The sequence below is a fragment of the Conger conger genome, chromosome 8 (assembly GCF_963514075.1).
Source record: "Conger conger chromosome 8, fConCon1.1, whole genome shotgun sequence".
Classification (NCBI taxonomy): domain Eukaryota; kingdom Metazoa; phylum Chordata; class Actinopteri; order Anguilliformes; family Congridae; genus Conger; species Conger conger.
In genome coordinates, this window is record NC_083767.1 from 12,889,156 (window position 1) to 12,907,990 (window position 18,835).

General features: G+C 40.4%; 1 protein-coding gene across 1 annotated transcript; it reads right to left on the minus strand.

Moving 5' to 3' along the window:
* Nucleotides 1-921: 921 nt before the first annotated feature.
* On the minus strand, nucleotides 922-18,649 carry abcg2a (ATP-binding cassette, sub-family G (WHITE), member 2a). The gene is made up of 19 exons (XM_061251465.1): nucleotides 18,362-18,649; nucleotides 16,426-16,558; nucleotides 16,003-16,057; nucleotides 15,411-15,482; nucleotides 15,087-15,305; nucleotides 11,404-11,463; nucleotides 9,752-9,866; nucleotides 9,319-9,471; nucleotides 8,344-8,501; nucleotides 7,024-7,175; nucleotides 6,767-6,856; nucleotides 5,993-6,243; nucleotides 3,910-3,992; nucleotides 3,447-3,536; nucleotides 3,130-3,254; nucleotides 2,304-2,458; nucleotides 2,051-2,140; nucleotides 1,826-1,929; nucleotides 922-1,484 (listed from the first exon to the last, which is right to left on the minus strand). The coding sequence occupies exons 5-19, from the start codon at nucleotides 15,287-15,289 to the stop codon at nucleotides 1,337-1,339; spliced, it is 1,977 nt and encodes a 658-aa protein (XP_061107449.1). The 5' UTR covers nucleotides 15,290-15,305; nucleotides 15,411-15,482; nucleotides 16,003-16,057; nucleotides 16,426-16,558; nucleotides 18,362-18,649; the 3' UTR covers nucleotides 922-1,336.
* Between the last annotated feature and the right edge of the window lie 186 nt (nucleotides 18,650-18,835).

The window sequence follows — 18,835 nt, forward strand, 5'->3', positions numbered from 1 at the left end:
TCTAATTGACATATTGATGTTGTAACAGTAAGTACCAGTAAGAATTAAAGTTGTAACTCTTTCAGTTCAGCTTAATGAAGTTTGATGAAGTCCATGAAGTTTTTGCACTGTGAAATGCTGTGCACTCTAAGACTTTGTGGACAACATCAGCAGAAGGAACCCCTGCTGTAGTTAATAAAACATAACATTTGTTTTTCAGTATGAACACAATGAAAGACAAAAAACAGGACACAGCAAAGAAGAGAACGGTGATCCAAAAACAGGAGTGAAAAAGAGATTTGAGACACTAAGTCAGTTAAAGTTAGTGTCATTCCAAGGAATTCATGAAACGCATAAAAATCAAAAACCACCTCATGGGGAGAACCTGACTTCTACCAGACTTCATTATTTGAGATTTCACAAATTGCTTTAACTGACATGTTTGTAACCTACTTTGAGCCTTTTTCTTTTTTTACAGCACCTGCCTATATTATAATTTTTTTCTCCCCTTTTTTGTAGCAATTACAGATGCAACGTTTTTGCCACACAAAATTTCCGGAGTGCAACTAGTGTAACCCGACGAGCTGAGACTTTGCCTCTGCTACAGTTCATTAAGCCAGAGCTGTTGGATCCTTTCACGGATGGAGGGGCAATCAGTCCACACGCTTACACGCATCGGTATCGCCCCAAAACAAAAAGAGCTGAGGCTTCGTCTTATACCTATTCATGTAATCTGGCTCCACCTAGTGGCAGGGAGAAGAACTCATGCCAACAGAAACCACAATGCCATGTTACAGCTGAAAAATTTGCTATGGTTGAAAATTGCCACCAGAATAGTGAGATATGTTAAAATATTTCATGCCATTTCCCTAGGGAATCGACCCCCTCTTCTGTTAGAAAAAGCTGGGGGCAGAGGGATTAATGGAAGAATACAAACTCCGGTTTAGAAAATGGTTTAATTGTTTATTTACGGGTGCAATAAAGAGCAATTATTTATCAATGTTTCATTAGAACAGTCAAACAACTTTTTTTTGACTGTTTTTGCTATATACTGAACTACAAAATTATATCATTACAAATATTTTCATTAATGATAAATAAATATGTACAATTGGTAAATAAGGATAAGCAATACACTGAAACAATACAGGTTAACATATTACACATAAACATCATACAAAATCACAATCAAACTACAATTTAGAATTGAACTGCGCTTGGATGTGAAAAGCAAGGATTGTTCTCTGGAATATACAGGTGTGATTGTATTTATATATTAAATCTACTCTACGACATGAAACAAATAAAACAAACATAGTAAGTACATTAGAATGTTTTTTGTTCATTGGCACGGTGTCTATGTGAACTTCTTAATAAACCGAAGCTTCAGATATGCGATGATTAAGAAGATCATGGTCATTATAATCAGGGCAAGATGATTCTGCCACAGTCCCCATGTCGTGTAAATAATTCCTTGGTTGTCCAGAAACTGCTCACCCGTGCACCTGGTGACACATGGAATAGAGGTGTTACCAACAATCAGTATTCACATGTCACTGACCAATAATTTGATAAATTCAATAATTCATAATTTGATTGACCAAGTAAATGCAAAAACTTAAATTGGCCAATCGCAATTAAAAAGTACATTTACTGCAGTACACGTGTTGTCCAGTAGATGGTGTACTTAATGTACTTATTTCTTGCCATCTGCTGGAAGTAGTGTAACCCAAAACCAAACAAGGAAGAACAGAGCAAAACGAGCAGGTTTACAATGACAGCGATACTGACTGGCACGTTTGACTTTATACAGTGTACATTTTGAAGTGGGCATTATGCTTCTTACATCAAGCCAGGTGCGCTGATGTTGCAGTCGTTCATTGGCGGAAGTGAGATGTCAGGGATCGTCGTGCAAAAATTCAGCCCAACAAATTCATTCACCTGAAGAGCCTAATGAAAAAACATAAACAACAACCCATTTCATTGATGTTTTATTATTTTCAAAACCTAAGAAATTGGGAGACATATGTACATTCATGCATTGTAAGACAACAGCCAGCCCAGTACTTACGGTCAATCCGTATCGAGGGATACTGAAGTACTGAAACCACGCCAGCCAGTCCATAATGCTCGGCAAGTTCACCAAGAGGCCGGAGAAGATCTGAAACACACAGTAAATTAGCTTCTGGACGCTGCTGAGGAATCGGCCAAACACATTTGAAAAAAGCAGCAGCTTTGCTTGGCAGATAACAGGATCCAGCACAATAACGCTGTTGACGGGACGCATTCGTCGTTATCCACTTCTGCACGATGGACAGACGTACCATCATGAACACAAAGCTGATGGTCATGAAGATGTTGGCCACAGCGACGACCGTCTGGTCGGCGGAGATGGCCATGGTCATGGCGGTGGCGGCGTAGGCCACCAGGGCCACGGTCAGCATGAAGATGAAGAAGGCTGAGGCTGTGGCCTTCAGTCCTGCAGGTAGGCCATAAGACAGGCAGGGTGACGCACCTTCACACTGACTACACTTCACCCTGTCTGTCTGCCTGCCCTTCTGCCTGTCTCTTTGTCTGAAGAGGGAAATCCAGCTTCATCAAGTAAAAGACCTCCCCACTATTGTCCCAATCACCTGGATTAGCTAACTGTACTTTTCACTCGGGTCCTCGTTGCACTTGTCCCTGTGTTCGATTTGCACTTTGCTGTATGTTGCTCTGGATAAGAGCATCTGCTAAATACCTGTAATGTAATGTACTGTGAAATCAGCTGCCTGGGCTCATGGGTGGGAGAAGCACAGGCTGTGCTGGAAACCGTATACAAGCATACTACTCATACTAAATTTCAGGCTGATTTTCATTGAAATGTAGTAGGAGTGGAGTAGTATGCATATGCAGTTTCGAACACAGCCATGGACATTCTGACCCCTCGAATTTCCCCCTCTGATTGGATGTCCAAGCACCATTGTACTCAGGTCAAATTCAGGTCATTTCAAAGAAGCAGGTGCCTGAACTCAAAGTTAACCATTTATACATTCATTACAAAAATCATTAAACCAGCAGCTCAGACAAGCAATACATATTCTTATTGATTATTTATTAACAGACTTCTGGCAGTCTGGCTCTAATAATGTAATAGCAGGGGCCGCTTACCTATCAGGAAGTATGCCACGCAGCTGAAGGTTATGGCGGGAATGGTGCGGAGGGTGAGGATGTCAGAGAGGATCTTACACAGGAAGTACACAGAGACCCTGTAATATCCACTGATGTACTCGTGCCTGCAGACCAGGAGAAAGCAGCGGGATTTCAGAGGCTTTCAAACAAACCTGAACCGCTAATGACACACATTTCAGGCAGTAATGAGCCAATTAATTATTAACCCGGACATGCATACAGTTGTGTTCAAGAAAAAAGCAGTACAACATCAGTAACCTGAGAGATGCAATGATTGATAAAGTATAAATTCTCACACAAAGAGCTTCCTTTCCGTGATGAAGAGCTCGGCAGCAGACAGCGCTCCGAAGCACTGGTTGGTGGTGATGAAGAAGAGAGCTCCCATTCTGCAAGAGAAGAATCACATTAACCTGGAGATCATTTCTTACACAGATTTACAAACATGCAACAGCTTTTATTTATCAGCCGTTTGCCTGAAACCTTCACTACTTTTACAGTGTTAAAAATATTGTGGTAAAAAGTCATTCTATTCAGCCACAAATGGCAAATAAATATAGTTTTTGAGGCACAATTTGTGAAAACATTTAAGTAACATTCACATATTTAGTGGAGACTGTGCAATTGATAAAATAGATGATACAGTACTGTTCTGAGTTATGAGCCTGAAGTCAACCAAATGTGTGTTGAAATGTACATACATTTGCTCAATAGATTCCTCAGTCTCCCTGTCTGCCCTAATTGAGCCATTTCATTTATTACCTGTTTTGGATTCCACTCTGGTCGTCTTTGACTCCAAAAAATATTGCCCCGACTATGAGGCCCAAGAAAAGTGTCACTGCCACCTGACAAAAAGAAGATAAAACAAGAAAACATCTATAAATGAGCTGTGTTAATCTCTTCACTAGAACAAATAATATTTCCATGAACCCTAAATGTCTGACCATATCAAACAATAGTCTATATTGCTGTGTCTGCACTCACAACAAACAGATATTTCCTGATGTTCCCCATGGAAAAATAAACCTCGTATATCAAGAAAAACAAATACTGCTTTGGTTAGAACCAGAAATTCAGGTTGAATACAGTAGCAGCTGTATGTATCTCAATTGCTCATTTTCCAGCCAATCATGTTGTCCATTCCATCCATCCATTATCTGAACCCGCTTATCCTGATCAGGGTCGCAGGGGGCTGGAGCCTATCCCAGCATACATTGGGCGAAAGGCAGGAATACACCCTGGACAGGTCACCAGTCTATCGCAGGGCACACACACCATTCACTCACACACTCATACCTACGGGCAATTTAGACTCTCCAATCAGCCTAACGTGCATGTCTTTGGACTGTGGGAGGAAACCGGAGTACCCGGAGGAAACCCACGCAGACACGGGGAGAACATGCAAACTCCGCACAGAGAGGCCCCGGCCGACGGGGATTTGAACCCAGGACCTCCTTGCTGTGAGGCGGCAGTGCTACCCACTGCACCATCCGTGCCGCCCACCAATCATGTTGTGTTATTGTTAATTATATAATAATATATTAGATATCCACATACGGTCAATTTCCAAAATTGCAATGATGTATGAATGTATATGAATAACAAGTTAAGTATAATTTCCGAAAATGAAGTCAAAGACTGAGGATACACGTGGTTATTTTAAACAGATAAAGATTGACACGTCTGTAACAGACAAATTCAAAATTGTTCCGAAAGTGCACCCTATTGTCCAGTGTTCTGTTACCACTGAAAGGCACAATAGAACACACAACTCCTTTATTCATTTTAAGTTCATACCAAAACATTTTCACACACTCTCACATCTCGCTGTCTTATGTGGCCACTCTTGTTGTTAAATGAAGGGGGTGTAGATGAGCCTTTTAACCTTTTGATCCAAGCGATCACTTCAAGGCCTCTTAGTGTGAAAGACTAAACTTGTGAGGTCAAGGACTTTTTCTCCTGAGCTCCAGAGCTTTTCATGTGGAAGTGCCTCCGAGGTCATGAAGCTCTCATGTGATAGCCCTCGCTGGCGCTAAGAGCTTTAGCGACCCACGGCCTCTGTGAGGTACATCACTTCAAATGCGGTCGGCAGAGGCAATGCCGGGTCGCGGCGGTCACACATGCCTCTTTGCCAAGCTTGGGATCATTGTGTGGTGCCTAATAGCAGTTAATCATTCTTAAAATGAGTCATCTCAATGGCATCTCATCGCAAAGTGTCACTAATGAGCTGAAAGTGGATTGTGGAGGCAGAGTCGGTGTTTGAGGGCCAGATTAATGTGAAGTCGTTTGCCTGGGTAAGCCCTATCATGAGGTCACACAGAGTCACAGATTAATTTCCTTTTTTCACAGCATGTTTGAAAGGTCTTAGGGAGATTGGAGTGACAGTCTGCTAAACATTTTTAAGAAATCCGTCCAAAACTGTAATCTAGCATTGAGTCCTGAACTATAAATCTGTATAGTATAAAGATCTTTTACACCATTTAGTGATGAAACTTTTTTATTGCATTCATGGATTGTCCACAATAAGCCATCCACTTCTTTACCTTTGTGCACTGATTAGCAGTAATTGCTGTTCATGACATACTCAAATTAAACATATCTTCCTAAATGCTATCAAACCAGTACTATGTAATAGTCACCTCTCACCGCAACACCTGATAACAAGACGTGCGAGCTAAACATAAAAACCTAAGCCAGCGCCTTTTACCCAGTCACTATGAACCACAGGGACCATCTGCTTTGACATCATTTTTTATTAAATTCACACCCTAGGCAATTACATTAATGTGAATTTATTGTATGCTCTGGCATCTGTGCCAAATGATTCAAACATGAAGTAATGTACCTGTGCAATGGAAGTCTGTGGGTTCAGCACGAGGTTCCGGAACGTTCTCTTGAGGACCCACTTGAACTGGTGGGTGAAGGAGGTGTTGTAGGTAATGGTGCGAGACTTGGGCAGGGTGGTGTACTCCTTGCCCTGGATGATTTTCCCGAGCTCTTCTGCCATGTCGTTGTAGTACACACTCTTCCTGTACTCCTCCACCAGACGCTCTTCGATACTCTGCCGAGAGCTTTCTTTTTCCTCAAAGTCACGTTCTGTTGAACAGCCAACACAGAGTGAAAACAGAACAAAAGGGGGACATTTCCCTCCCCACAAATAATGTTATAGGGATATATTGTTGGTGACGAACCTTTATAAGAGCTACATTTTATACAATATTGTATCATATGTATGACTGTGAATGCTGTGTTGCATTTGGACAGGCTACAGTATTCCCGAATCTTAACTGAGAAGGGACCATTGGACTTTTGCTGTAGCCTTGCACTTAACCCCCTGATCCAACAAATGAAGGCTTTCACTGAACATCAAGGTTTCATTGACTAATGCAATGCTCAGAAAAAAATACTCTTAACTGAGATGTAAACATAATCTGCACACAATCTAAGGCTACTCTGACATTAATTACTTTTCACATTTCAAGTAGAATTTAACATCCTTACCTAATTACTTTACATTAGTTATTAGCTGACAGATTTGGCAGAGCATTTTCCCTTGGGTTCATCTTATCAGAAAATCACTATATGCTCTACATGATATTATAATATATAAGTCCTGTACCTTGCATTTTGGTCATAGCTACTATTGAATCTCCATTGATGACATCCAGGAAGAAGTCAGCTGGATTGTTATGGGGTTCGCAGGTATATCCTGGAATAGAGTATCAAACAAGATTCATGATTCTTTAAGTTATTTTACCTAAAGCCTGGCTTCTATCAATTAAATGTACACATTAATGTGCATAATCTGTATGAATACAAATGGTGATTAAATGCTACCAGAAGGAATAAAGCAATAATAGTCAAATTCATGCTGACCAATGTTAGCAAAGTAATCCAAAGCATCCTGAGCAGGCCCATGGAAAACCTGCTTTCCACTGACAAGAAGGGTGAGGCTGTCAAACAGCCGGTAGATGGAGTATCTGGGCTGGTGTATGGACATGATGATGGTTCGACCATGATTAGCCATTCTGGGGGAAATGGAGAGTGGTTAGAAAACTTTTGACACGAGAGCTGGTAAGGTATGAGTGTCAAAAGCATGAAAAAGTGCTCGTCATAACAATGAATTACAGATGAATTCACAAAGATTATGTTCTACAGCCCCGCAACGCCACAGCCAAATGCCTTTGATGTCATTCCTCCTCAAGAACGAAATCTTTAGCTATATTTACAAAGAACACGGTGCCAATTAAAATGGACCCCGTTTTAACACAGTTAAGCTTAAGGAAATTACTGTACATCCACCACTTAACGACCTCCACCCAGTTACTCCACACTTTCAGGTCTGGTAAGTCTATTTACATAACAAGGAAATGTTCTTGTGTAAGTCATGTTGTTGAGCCGATAAGCCCTATGGCACAGACAGATAGGATTCAAAAGTAGATATAAGAATAAGAAGATAAGAATTAGCAGTAAAGGAAATATATATAGATTTTCTTTCTCACAAAACATAATTTTTTAAAATTAGCATTTAAACATTTACATTTCTCATATGTTTTCCACAAACCTTATAATGCAATTGTTATGCACACTTAACAATATGGTCCAAAGAGCAGGGAGATAGCTGCAGATCATAAAACTCCTTCATCAAAGAATCTTGCATAAGATGCACATAACTTCTCAATGTTGTATATAGGTAATTTATATAGGTATATAGGTAACTTATTATGCAACAGTTACCGTTTTTGGATAATACCATAGAGAGAAGTGATATATAGAGAGAAGACAGCATATAGTTTGTGGTTGTCCAGCCAATTCACTAGTAAAATATACTACGCTTATCTTTTAGCTTGGTTGAATTACTAGGTGATGTGAATGTTGGTTTGTGACAAACAAGCGAATGTGCCCGATTAATTGGCAGGATTACGCTGTGAATTTAGAGAAAGGTAAGATAAGAGATAAGATAAGAGACTTTATTGAACCCCATGGTGTGACTTCACCCATTCTAGATACTTAGGAGCAGTGGGCAGCCACAGTGCAGTGCCCAAGGACCAACTCCAGTTCTGGGGCCAGGGCCTTGGTCAAGGTCAATGGCAGGAGTATACCTAAGTGTGGGAGGTCTTTTGGTATGGGAGGAAACCCACGTATCTGGAGGAGACACGTGAACAAGGGGAGTAATTGCCTGACGTCCTGCTTTACCTCTTCAGTAGTTGAAGAACAGAATTGGCTGTGCTTGCATCGAGTCCAGTGGTCGGTTCATCAAGGAACAGCACAGAGGGGTCAATGATGAGCTCCATGCCGATATTGGTCCTCTTTCGCTCTCCCCCAGAGATCCCCCTGATCATCTGGGTTCCAACCTACAGAGCAGACCACAGCCGTCGATCAATGGAGATCCACGGGGCATAAAGACACCTTAGTTATCACTAACACTGACAGTTGGACCTTGTCTGCAAGCACATTCATTGCAGTGATCAGATCAGCATCTGGACCCAGACAGCACACTGAGAACAGAGACACGGGGCGGACATAGGCTACGTAGTTTACCGTAGCTCTGCTATATGGTAAATGGTTGGCATTTATATAGCGCCTTTATCCAAAGCACTGTACAATTGATGCTTCTCATTCACCCATTCATAGACACACTCACACACTCACACACCGACGGTGATTGGCTGCCATGCAAGGCACTAACCAGCTCGTCAGGTGCAAATGGGGGTTAGGTGTCTTGCTCAGGGACACTTTGATACAGCCCGGGCGGGGGATCGAACCGGCAACTCTCCAACTGCCAGACGACTGCTCTTACTGCCTGAGCAGTACACATGCTATATAGAATCAGATTTGTCTCAAAGGTATCAAACAAAGCATCATATCAATTATCAAACAAAACAGATAGTTGGCACAGACATAGAAAAAAAAAAACTTTGGAAATATTTGTTCCAAACTGAAAGCTCTATTGAGATCCAAATTTTTCCTGCCAAAATTTATTGGCTATCAGAAATAATTTTCATACAAATCTGTGTCAAAAATTCGATTTCCTTTGACAATTTTGACACACATCTGATTCCATGGTAAATGATCAAACTATCTCCATACTACCTTCAATAGACGAAGCGCGACATCGTGGCCACCGTACATGGGCCATATGTAGCAGTAATGTCAGGGGAGATCTCTCACCTTCGAGTCGGCCACTTTGTTGAGGCCCAGTTGCTTTATGAGGTTGTTGACCTTCTCTTCCTTCTCCTTCTGGCTCACCGACATGGGCAGCCGCAGGGCAGCGGAGAAACGAAAGTTCTCCCGCACCGTCAGAGTGCCCATCACCACGTCATCCTGGCACAGGAGTGCAAACAAGCACATTCTCAGCACGGCTATCCATCATATTATTTTGAAACTGTTCATTTTTAAAATAAAAAGTAATCTTGATTTAAAATCTGAAGAAATGTGGCATGTTTAACTTTGTTCCATTTAGAGGTCAGGTTCGCTTCTGTTCACCAAGATATTCATTGTAAATATTCATTGTTTTGACCAGGGGTGCCCAAATTCTTGCATATGACTGTATGGTTGAAAGAAAAGCAGGGCTTTTGAGGTGCTTGAAGTTTCTCTTGCAAACCTGAACAACATATCCCGAGAGGCACTTGAAGTTTGGTGGTTGTGGGGCACCGTCGATCAGAACTTCTCCAGACAGCCCAGCAGGGTCTTTTCTGGCTGCCAGGACATCCAAGAACCTTAAAACACAGCAAGGAGAATACATTTAACCATCCTGCTAAGTCTTTGGATCTCTTACAGTACATCAGATATGGACCCTGGGACCAGTCTGACCCATTTTACCATCCCCTTGTCGTAATCAGTCATTTACCAAATTTTATTTGACCTTACTTACCACCTCACCAGCCATCTACAACTCATTTTACGTTACAGTCCATAAACACAATTTTTCACCTTTATATGTAAGCAACAGAATTTAAAAGTTTATTCTTGCCTTGATGGGGAGCTAGTGTAAGGTTTTTAAAGTGGGTGTGATTGTATGATCTAGGCTGTGTTAGCATTGTGTCAGTAGAGGTTTGGACATGTTGGAGTTTGGTCAGCATGAGTAATGAGGCGTTCAGCAGTGGAGGCAGATAGTGAGGGAGGAAGGCATGAAAAATAATTATGTTTTCACCAGATGAGGTTGAAAAGACAGCAGGGGATTGAGTATGACATGTAAATTCTGAACTGCATTTGAGGTTTGAATAGTAAAACCGTCCATACCTAATGTGAAGGGACTGAGTTTGGATAACTGGGAATTATCAGTTACTGTTTTGTTACTAGTTAATTGTAGGTAAATGGATGTCAACCCATGCTTTAAATCATGAAGGCAGATGAGCAATGATGAGGGAGGGAAACTGGAAGAAACAGGGCTGACATGAATCAGTGTGTCATCTACAAAACAGTGGAAACCAAGACCATGCCATCGAATGATCTCACTGAGTGGAAGAATATAGATGATAAAGAGCAGTAGTCCTAGTACAGAGCCCTGGGGCACACCCTGAAACAAATTCATGTCTATTTGACAAGAAAGACTTGAACCAGTCCAGGACAGTGCCAGATATGGAGAGTGAATACTGTCCAGCAATGAAGAGTGATTGAGCGGGTCAAACGTGGCACTAAGATCTAGCAGAACTAATATCCTGACAGCACCAGCGTCGGTAGCAATGACTAGGCAATGTGTTAGCTTCACCAGTGTAGTTTCTGTGCTGCACTTCATGTGGAAGGCACCTTACTCTGCAACATTCTCAGTCACCCTTCTGTACCACTGAGTCAAATTTCTACAACAATTTTGTAGTAAAAATCTTTGTACCCAAATGGTATACTGACTTGATAAGTTCATAATCAATTTCATAAGTTCATATCCACACTGTTGAGGATGTCATCAAGTTTCATGCTGAAAACATAATGTTTCAATGACTGAAATGGGTCAACATTGCAGGCAGTTTAATAATAACAGTATCAGAGACACTATCAAGGAAAAAGTTATTTTACAGTTTTTAAGGAGAACATAAAATTTAAATATTTTATTCAAAACAATGTTGATTGTTGATTAATATGAACTCAGTTATGTACTTGTATTCGACATTACATGCAACTGAGTTAAAATACAAGTGCACAATTTCAAATAATGTCCATGTGTGCCTCTGAAGCTTTCCTATCTTCATGCGATATCTTTCATGTGATAAGTTAGTCACTGAATTTTTGTTGAGTCAAGATTAGAGAGAGTGCACTTACGATGACTTGCCACTTCCCGTAGCTCCCAAAATAGCATTCAGCCCTGGTTTCATGAATCCACTGTGAAAGGAGAACAGCACACTTAACACAATGCTACTTCATGCAATGAAAAATATATATTCATGTGGCCTGTATTCAATCAACACATGGCAAGCATTAAAATGTTTTTCTCAAACTCCGATTGGTGAACTTAAGCCCAAGTATTTCTACAAAAGGCTCAATACAGAGAAGGTGGAAAAACTGCACTTTATTACACTATTGCATCCATACTCACCAGATTCACCAGTAAGTAGCTTAATGACCACAATACAGTTTTTTCGATATTCTGATCAAATATCTAAAATAAAGTCTTGGCAAACAGTATCAGTGAAAGGTAAAAACGAATTGACACATTTCAAAATGCACCTACAAGCAATTAATTAATGTTTTACATAACACAATTAAAGCAATAAATGTAGAAATAACAGCATTAATAATATATGTCAATCAAATAGAGTAAAAAAAAAACATCTGCTAATTATGACCCAGCACATTGCATGGTACTGCTGTCACTGTGGAGTGAGTGAAACTAGCTTAGTCATGCACTCACACTGCTTTTTTTTTGCTTTTGGAGCAGGTCTCTGTGTATGTGAAAATATACTGTCAGAAACCCAAAAATTGAAATGTTGGCACATTGTGACATTTAATATTTATGCACAGCAGTATGAGAACCAATTCAAATTCACATCTTTCTGGCTGCTTGATGTGTATATGTATGTATATACACTGACATATGGCAACTGTCTTGGAATTTACACACACAAATATTATGAGTAAAGGCTATGACCATAGTATCACATGACCATACATAATTCTGTATTCTGGCAGGCTGTGCTATGGTTCTACTAAAGAGATTATAACCAAGAAGCCATGCTTAATAGCATATAATTAACACAACAGATAAAAGACAGAAAACCTGTGTGAAATGACGTATTCTTCTGGGAAACGTCAAGTACATTTAACGGCAGGAGGAAATTTGGTAGCATATTGTTCAGCGTGATCAGGACCATGAATATAACCAAAACTTGACAATTTCCTTTAACTTTCAATGTTCATCAGCCACCACCAACTTCTACCAAACTCATGGGACTAATGCCAGAATGAAATGTTTACTTCAGCAAACACAAAAACACCACACTGTGATGCTTAGTTCCAATAATACAGGAAACGCTGAATTATGGGATAATACATTCTTCCTGTTATTCTGTCGAATATTTTAAATTATTGACTCAGCAAACATAACATCACTATGGCAAGTGATACATAACAATACATATGCACGTGGCAGAGTTAAATAACAGCTACAAAACGCTGTATGCTCTCTCAGCACATGGTGAACCGTGCTTCAACAAACCAACTCTGTTAATGATCACACACAATTTCAATACAGACCGAAGGGCTAATGACTCCAAACTCCAAGTGTGTGACATAACATGCGTGGTCAAACGTGAGAGACACAAAATGCACAATTTGTTACGGTCCTTCAGCTCAAGGTTATATTTTATTGTCTCATTCGAGATGAGTGCACGGCATGTCAGAGCACACACAAATCTAAAACAATATGTTATAAGTATGAAAAATGGTGCCAGGACCTGTTCTGGTTTTCTATTCAGATGATATTTCATGAAGAATTCCCATCCACCGAAATAAGATGCCATATATCAAGCGTGCCTCTCAGTAGACACCAGAACCGCCATGTCAGAAGTCCGACGCTGCATTTTTCCTTGAGTCCGTTATTGCTCTCAGAACCACTGGAATGGGCCAGGTTCTGAGATGCTTCATTTCAGAACCACTACGGCCTAATAAAGACAATGTAATATGTAAATGCATTACATCATATTTCATCATACTGTATTCGTTCAGCGCATACTCATAACCAGAGCGGCACACAAAATCAGGTACATAATGCCCATCGTACACTACATGGTATTTGCTGTGAATTTAGCAATTTGCTAAGGTATATTGCTGTCGTATACAAACTTTCAGAACAGAAATTCATTAATTCATTCATTCATTCATTATCCTAACCCGCTTATCCTGAACAGGGTCGCAGGGGGGCTGGAGCCTATCCCAGCATACATTGGGCGAAAGGCAGGAATACACCCTGGACAGGTCGCCAGTCCATCGCAGGGCACACACACTATTCACTCACACACTCATGCCTATGGGCAATTTAGACTCTCCAATCAGCCTAACCTGCATGTCTTTGGACTGTGGGAGGAAACCGGAGTACCCGGAGGAAACCCACGCAGACACGGGGAGAACATGCAAACTCCGCACAGAGAGGCCCCGGCCAACGGGGATTTGAACCCAGGACCTCCTTGCTGTGAGGCGGCAGTGCTACCCACTGGCCCATCCGTGCCGCCCAAGAACAGAAATGACTACTGCTAACTGAGAGGGTATCTGGAATTAGTGTAATGTACAGCAAGCTTAGGAATTTATTGCAGGAGCAGAAAAAGATGGCTAAAACTTCAGTCCTGAGTAGCACTACAAACAATAAGGGCCAACTTGAACTGTACTGTTAGCTAATCAACTATAGTAACGGCATAACCAGTCAACATATAGATAAGATATAAAGGGGAGCCTGTTAGCACGGAAGACAAATTCCCTCCTGAGGCATCAGCCTCAGTCCTTTGGCATGAAAACTCTTATCACTTGCACGTGACTGCACTTTTGTGTTATCAGCTATTCAGAAAATAATTTAAAAAAAAGAATGAAGTCCACCTATAGAAAAATCACACAAAACATAATTTATGGCAGTTCTGAACCATTAAACCCCCGGCTGGTCACGTTGTTTGCACATAGCTGTCAGTATCCTGCACCCATGAAAGTTTGGTTTCATGGGCCAACACAGAATGCAATGCCTCTCCCACAATATTTCACCAGACAATGCATTGGAATCTTATGAAACACTTACAGTAAACAAATGTCCATATTTAGTGATCAAACGGTTGGCAAAAATGATCCTGTGAGTTTAACAAAGATAATTGTTTCTCAGCTGACTTTCATCTCAGACAATGAGTTGGGAGACAGCAGGGGTTCTGCTGAGATGTTGTACTGAAGTGCAGACCAGAAAGAACACGTATTATACAACAGGTCGGTGCGTCTTTGTGCAGCCAGCTCTTTGAAGCTTATTGCAAATGATATTTTCACACAGAGGAAATGGAGATGGGTGGCTACAGAAAACAGGATAAGAAACACCCTAAATCCTGCAGCAAACAAGCCCCCCAAGCCAAAGTCAGCATTCCGCATGGCGCATTCCAACTCATTTCACTTATTACACCCAAATGCAGGCTGACACAATACACTTTTACTGAGTGCTTAATTATAACTTTTTATTATCAAACTGATTTTTATAATAAAACCAATCCTAAAAACAACAACAACAATAATAATAATAATAATAATAGTAACAACAAATAAATACAGAGGTGGCTTTAGGTAAAAAAGTGTAGAATACCAGATAATCTAAGAATTATCTGGTATTCTACAATATTCTAATGCTACAATTTTCATCCTGAAAAAATTTAATAAATAAATCAAATTATCTTCGCAGCCCAGTCTAAGTAAATCTGGCATGAATGAATGAGAGACATTATGGTTATTTTGCTAATTTACCCAAAAATAATTAAAGGTATACTTACTTAAGATCCAGCAAGATTTCTTTTTGGGTGACCTTTCTCTTGCACAGGGGCCCGCTCTTGAGCTCCACATTGTAGTGAATGTTGTGGAAGCTGACGGTGGAGCCCTGCGGTGACTTTGTGCGGGCCCCCTGTTGTCTGGATGATCCGTTGGCTTTCGTGTCCTCCACCATCGGGATGTTGATGTGATTTGACCTTTCACTCATTTTGTCGGTTTCTCTCCTGAAAATACATCAACAGAATTCACAATACTAGAATGTCCTCAAACTGTACACATATTATGCTCATGCACAAATAGCTTTTTAGAAACTGCACAATTTCACATACCAAAGCACAGAAGGTGGTTTCAAGCATCCGTTAGGGCGGGAAACACTTTATCTGGTGTGCATGTCCCGTCTTCTGCATAAACATTTAGAAAAGCCATTTCACCTTTGATTGATCTAAATGAAATTGCACTTGATAGGAGAAATTAAATAACTGACAAACACAGTAAAGCAACATTTCAGTAATGGCATGAGAAAATAGTAACATGCATTCGTACTAAAGCACATCAAAAGCAGTGTGTCCACTGTCACAGTGGTGGCAAATAGTGGGATTCTACAGAACACACTACATTACAACAATAGTAATATAAAATGAAGGGCTGAGCATTTTGTGCAATCTTGAATTTTACATAAAAAAAAAACGTATTACGCTACTACGCACAAAATACTTGATTACATGCTTCCAAACATACGTCAGACAGTAAACAGATTCAGGACAAATATACACATGTCAAAATATACACATTTCTAATTTTCTAATCTTGAAAGTATAAAAAATCTAAAATTTTGTCATTTTGCTCTTAATCATTTAAAATTGCATTTACGTTTCAGTATAATGGAAGTCAGACTACATCTTTACAGTGAATAAAACTTACCCTTTTTCAGAAGTGTAACGCTGGCCTCGTGTTCTTACTCCCCGCAGTCCACTATCTGCGTGAACAGGGATGTTCGTTGCGTTTTATGAGTGTGCATTTATACTAGCCGACAGAGTTTGATCATTGCAAGTCAGCAAGAAGGAATTGGCGTCGCTTCCAGATATGTCGCCCACGTGACTTTGGTGGTGTATTTTAACACAATGCTTAGGTTACAGAAGGTCGTGATTTCTCAGAATTATACTCTAAAATAACAATAAACCATATAGTGATAGTAATGTTGAGTCTTACATGAAACCATAACTTTATTCCTACAAATGATGGATATAAACAGATAACATGAACATGACATCACATGAAATTTAAAATGGTCACATCATAAAAATGTCCAGCGCATAAACTCAAAATAATGAGATAAAAGCGTACCATTTGCACATCTGAATAATTTGTTTTGAGTTGAACAATCCACTGACGTAGTCTAGTGGCGCCAGATGCCATTGACGCCATACAGGCCTGTAGCGACCCCAACTGGCCATTGCCTGTAATTGGGTTTTTTCGTCTGAAATACAATAGTTAACATAAGTTAATAAAAAGTTAATATAAAGAAGCAAATTGATCAACTGGAAAACCTAAAATTGACCAACATTAACCCACCCGGGGAGTATGCAGGAAAGAAAGTTTATTAAACAAAACTCGTATGGGTCATTGGAAAACATGCAACGGGTTTATGTAAGTAGTGTCTGGAGTAATCAGTTGGGGGGGATTTCAATCAGATAGTGAAATCCATTTATAATACAGCGTATCACTGTGCTATGGATGATTTAAGAAAAGACATATGGACAATATGTGGTGGTAAACATCAGTAGGATACATTACATTACATGACATTATTGGCATTTGGCAGACGCTCTTATCCAGAGCGACGTACAAAACCAGGGATAAGTTCGCTGAAAGACCCTAGAGGGAAGTACAATTTCAACTGCTACCTGTACAACAAAGATAAGGACGAGGGCCAGATTTTATTTTATTTTTTGAACAAAGAAACAAACAAACAACAGAGCAAAAGTGACCAAAGTTAACTATCTAAACACTGCTTACCTAGCCAACTAAAAATACCGATACACAAAGCAAGTCACAGAGACAACAATTAAGGTTCACAGGGAGGTAGGGAGGGATGGGGAGAGGTGCTGCTTGAAGAGGTGTCTTCAGCTTGCGCTTGAAGGTGGGGAGAGATTCTACAGGATACAAACTGCCATATAAAGAATTTAAGAAGAAGGTTTGGGTTTGTTTTGTCAGGATGTGTTCTCAGATTTCGTTATATCTTTGTAGTGTGCAGTTAGCTTTTCCATATTAATAATTTTTGGTTCTTAGAACCTGCAATATGTTTTGAATAGTTTTCTCTTATACTGCTACATTACATTACATTAATGGCATTTGGCAGATGCTCTTATCCAGAGTGATGTACAGTTGATTAAACTAAGCAGAAGACAATCCTCCCCTGGAGCAATGCAGGGTTAAGGGCCTTGCTCAAGGGCCCAACAGCTGGATGGATCTTATTGTGGCTACACCAGGATTTGAACCACCGACCGAACGGGTCCGAGTCTGTAGGAAAACTGTAGGAAAACCCCCCAAATACACCAAAAGGCGGAAGTATCCGAGAGGTGAAGGAAACGCGTGTAGTCTGACCAATGCTACTGGAACAGGGTTAATTTAATTTTGTTCTCGTTTATCTGACTCCAAAAGATAAGTTCAACTGCTCCTCTGTTCTAACGGTTTAACAAAAGGAACTGCAAATGTCCGCCAATAGTGTGGCTCTATAAGATCGCTATCTATTTGTATAGACGCGGACGTACCTGTGGCATGTATAGCCTACAATGATACACTTAGTATGTATCTTGTGACGGCACTGGTGTATAGGCGAGTGACTACGGGGTGCAGGTATCCTAGGTTGTCTATGTGTGTTAGGACTCTAAACTGCTAAGTGTGCAGTGGTGTAAATCAAGAGGATGCAGGTTCAAATTAAAACAATTGCTGTGTCAACATGGTCAACACAGTCTGTTTCCTCTTGGGGGTCTGCAGAGAGGCACACTTATGTAAAATCCTGCATACACACCGGCCCTCCAGGACTGGAGTTGCCCATCCCTGAACAAAGAGGTATTGTGAGGGTATGACACAAAGCAGGATTACTGAGTTAGTTGGATAAATTCACTGATTTACCAGTAATCCTGCTATATACTCTCCAGGTGGGTTAATGGTGATCAATTCAAGACAAAACAATTCCTGGCTGTTGGCCCAGTACATGCCAGCTTCTGATCACAGCTTGAATTAATTAATTAAAAAAAAAAACTTGAAAAAAACTTACCTATTGGGAAGCCACTCTCTCTTCAGTCCGTCATCAGATTGCTAGAACTAGGCGCTAGTATATACCATCTCTGCTGCAGATTGATATTTCTACTGTATGTTATCCACAATAGTCATGCTACACACCTGTTCATGATATTTGCTAGACTAGCCATGATGTGTCTGCTGAAATAATTACTGATTTACATGTCAGTTTTTAAAGGTGTTTAAAATAAAATTAAAATAAAACATTCAACACTTAGAGGAGCATGTGAAGGCTGGTATGTTTTTGCGGTGTGCTGTTAGCCTTCTGAGGTCTTGGAATCATATGACATGCATTTCCTGAAGTGCGTGGTGAGGAGCATCTCGGCCTACCACACAAGGCTGTGAATGTAAGTCACAAGTATTGGATAAAAAAAAATGTCTGTTGCCGACTGAGAGGAAAAACAGGCCCTGGTTGGGTGAATGCAGTCCAATGATGTTTTTGAGTTAACGT

What these genes read in the sequence shown, in the direction of transcription:
- abcg2a (XM_061251465.1), bottom strand. Translation starts at nt 15,289, where the DNA reads ATGAGTGAAAGGTCAAATCACATCAACATCCCGATGGTGGAGGACACG. An exon ending in GAAATCTTGCTGGATCTTAA is followed by an intron (nt 11,464 to 15,086) that starts GTAAGTATACCT and finishes CTCCTTTCACAG; the next exon opens with TGGATTCATGAAACCAGGGC. An exon ending in GTTCTTCAACTACTGAAGAG is followed by an intron (nt 7,176 to 8,343) that starts GTAAAGCAGGAC and finishes CATTTCCCCCAG; the next exon opens with AATGGCTAATCATGGTCGAA.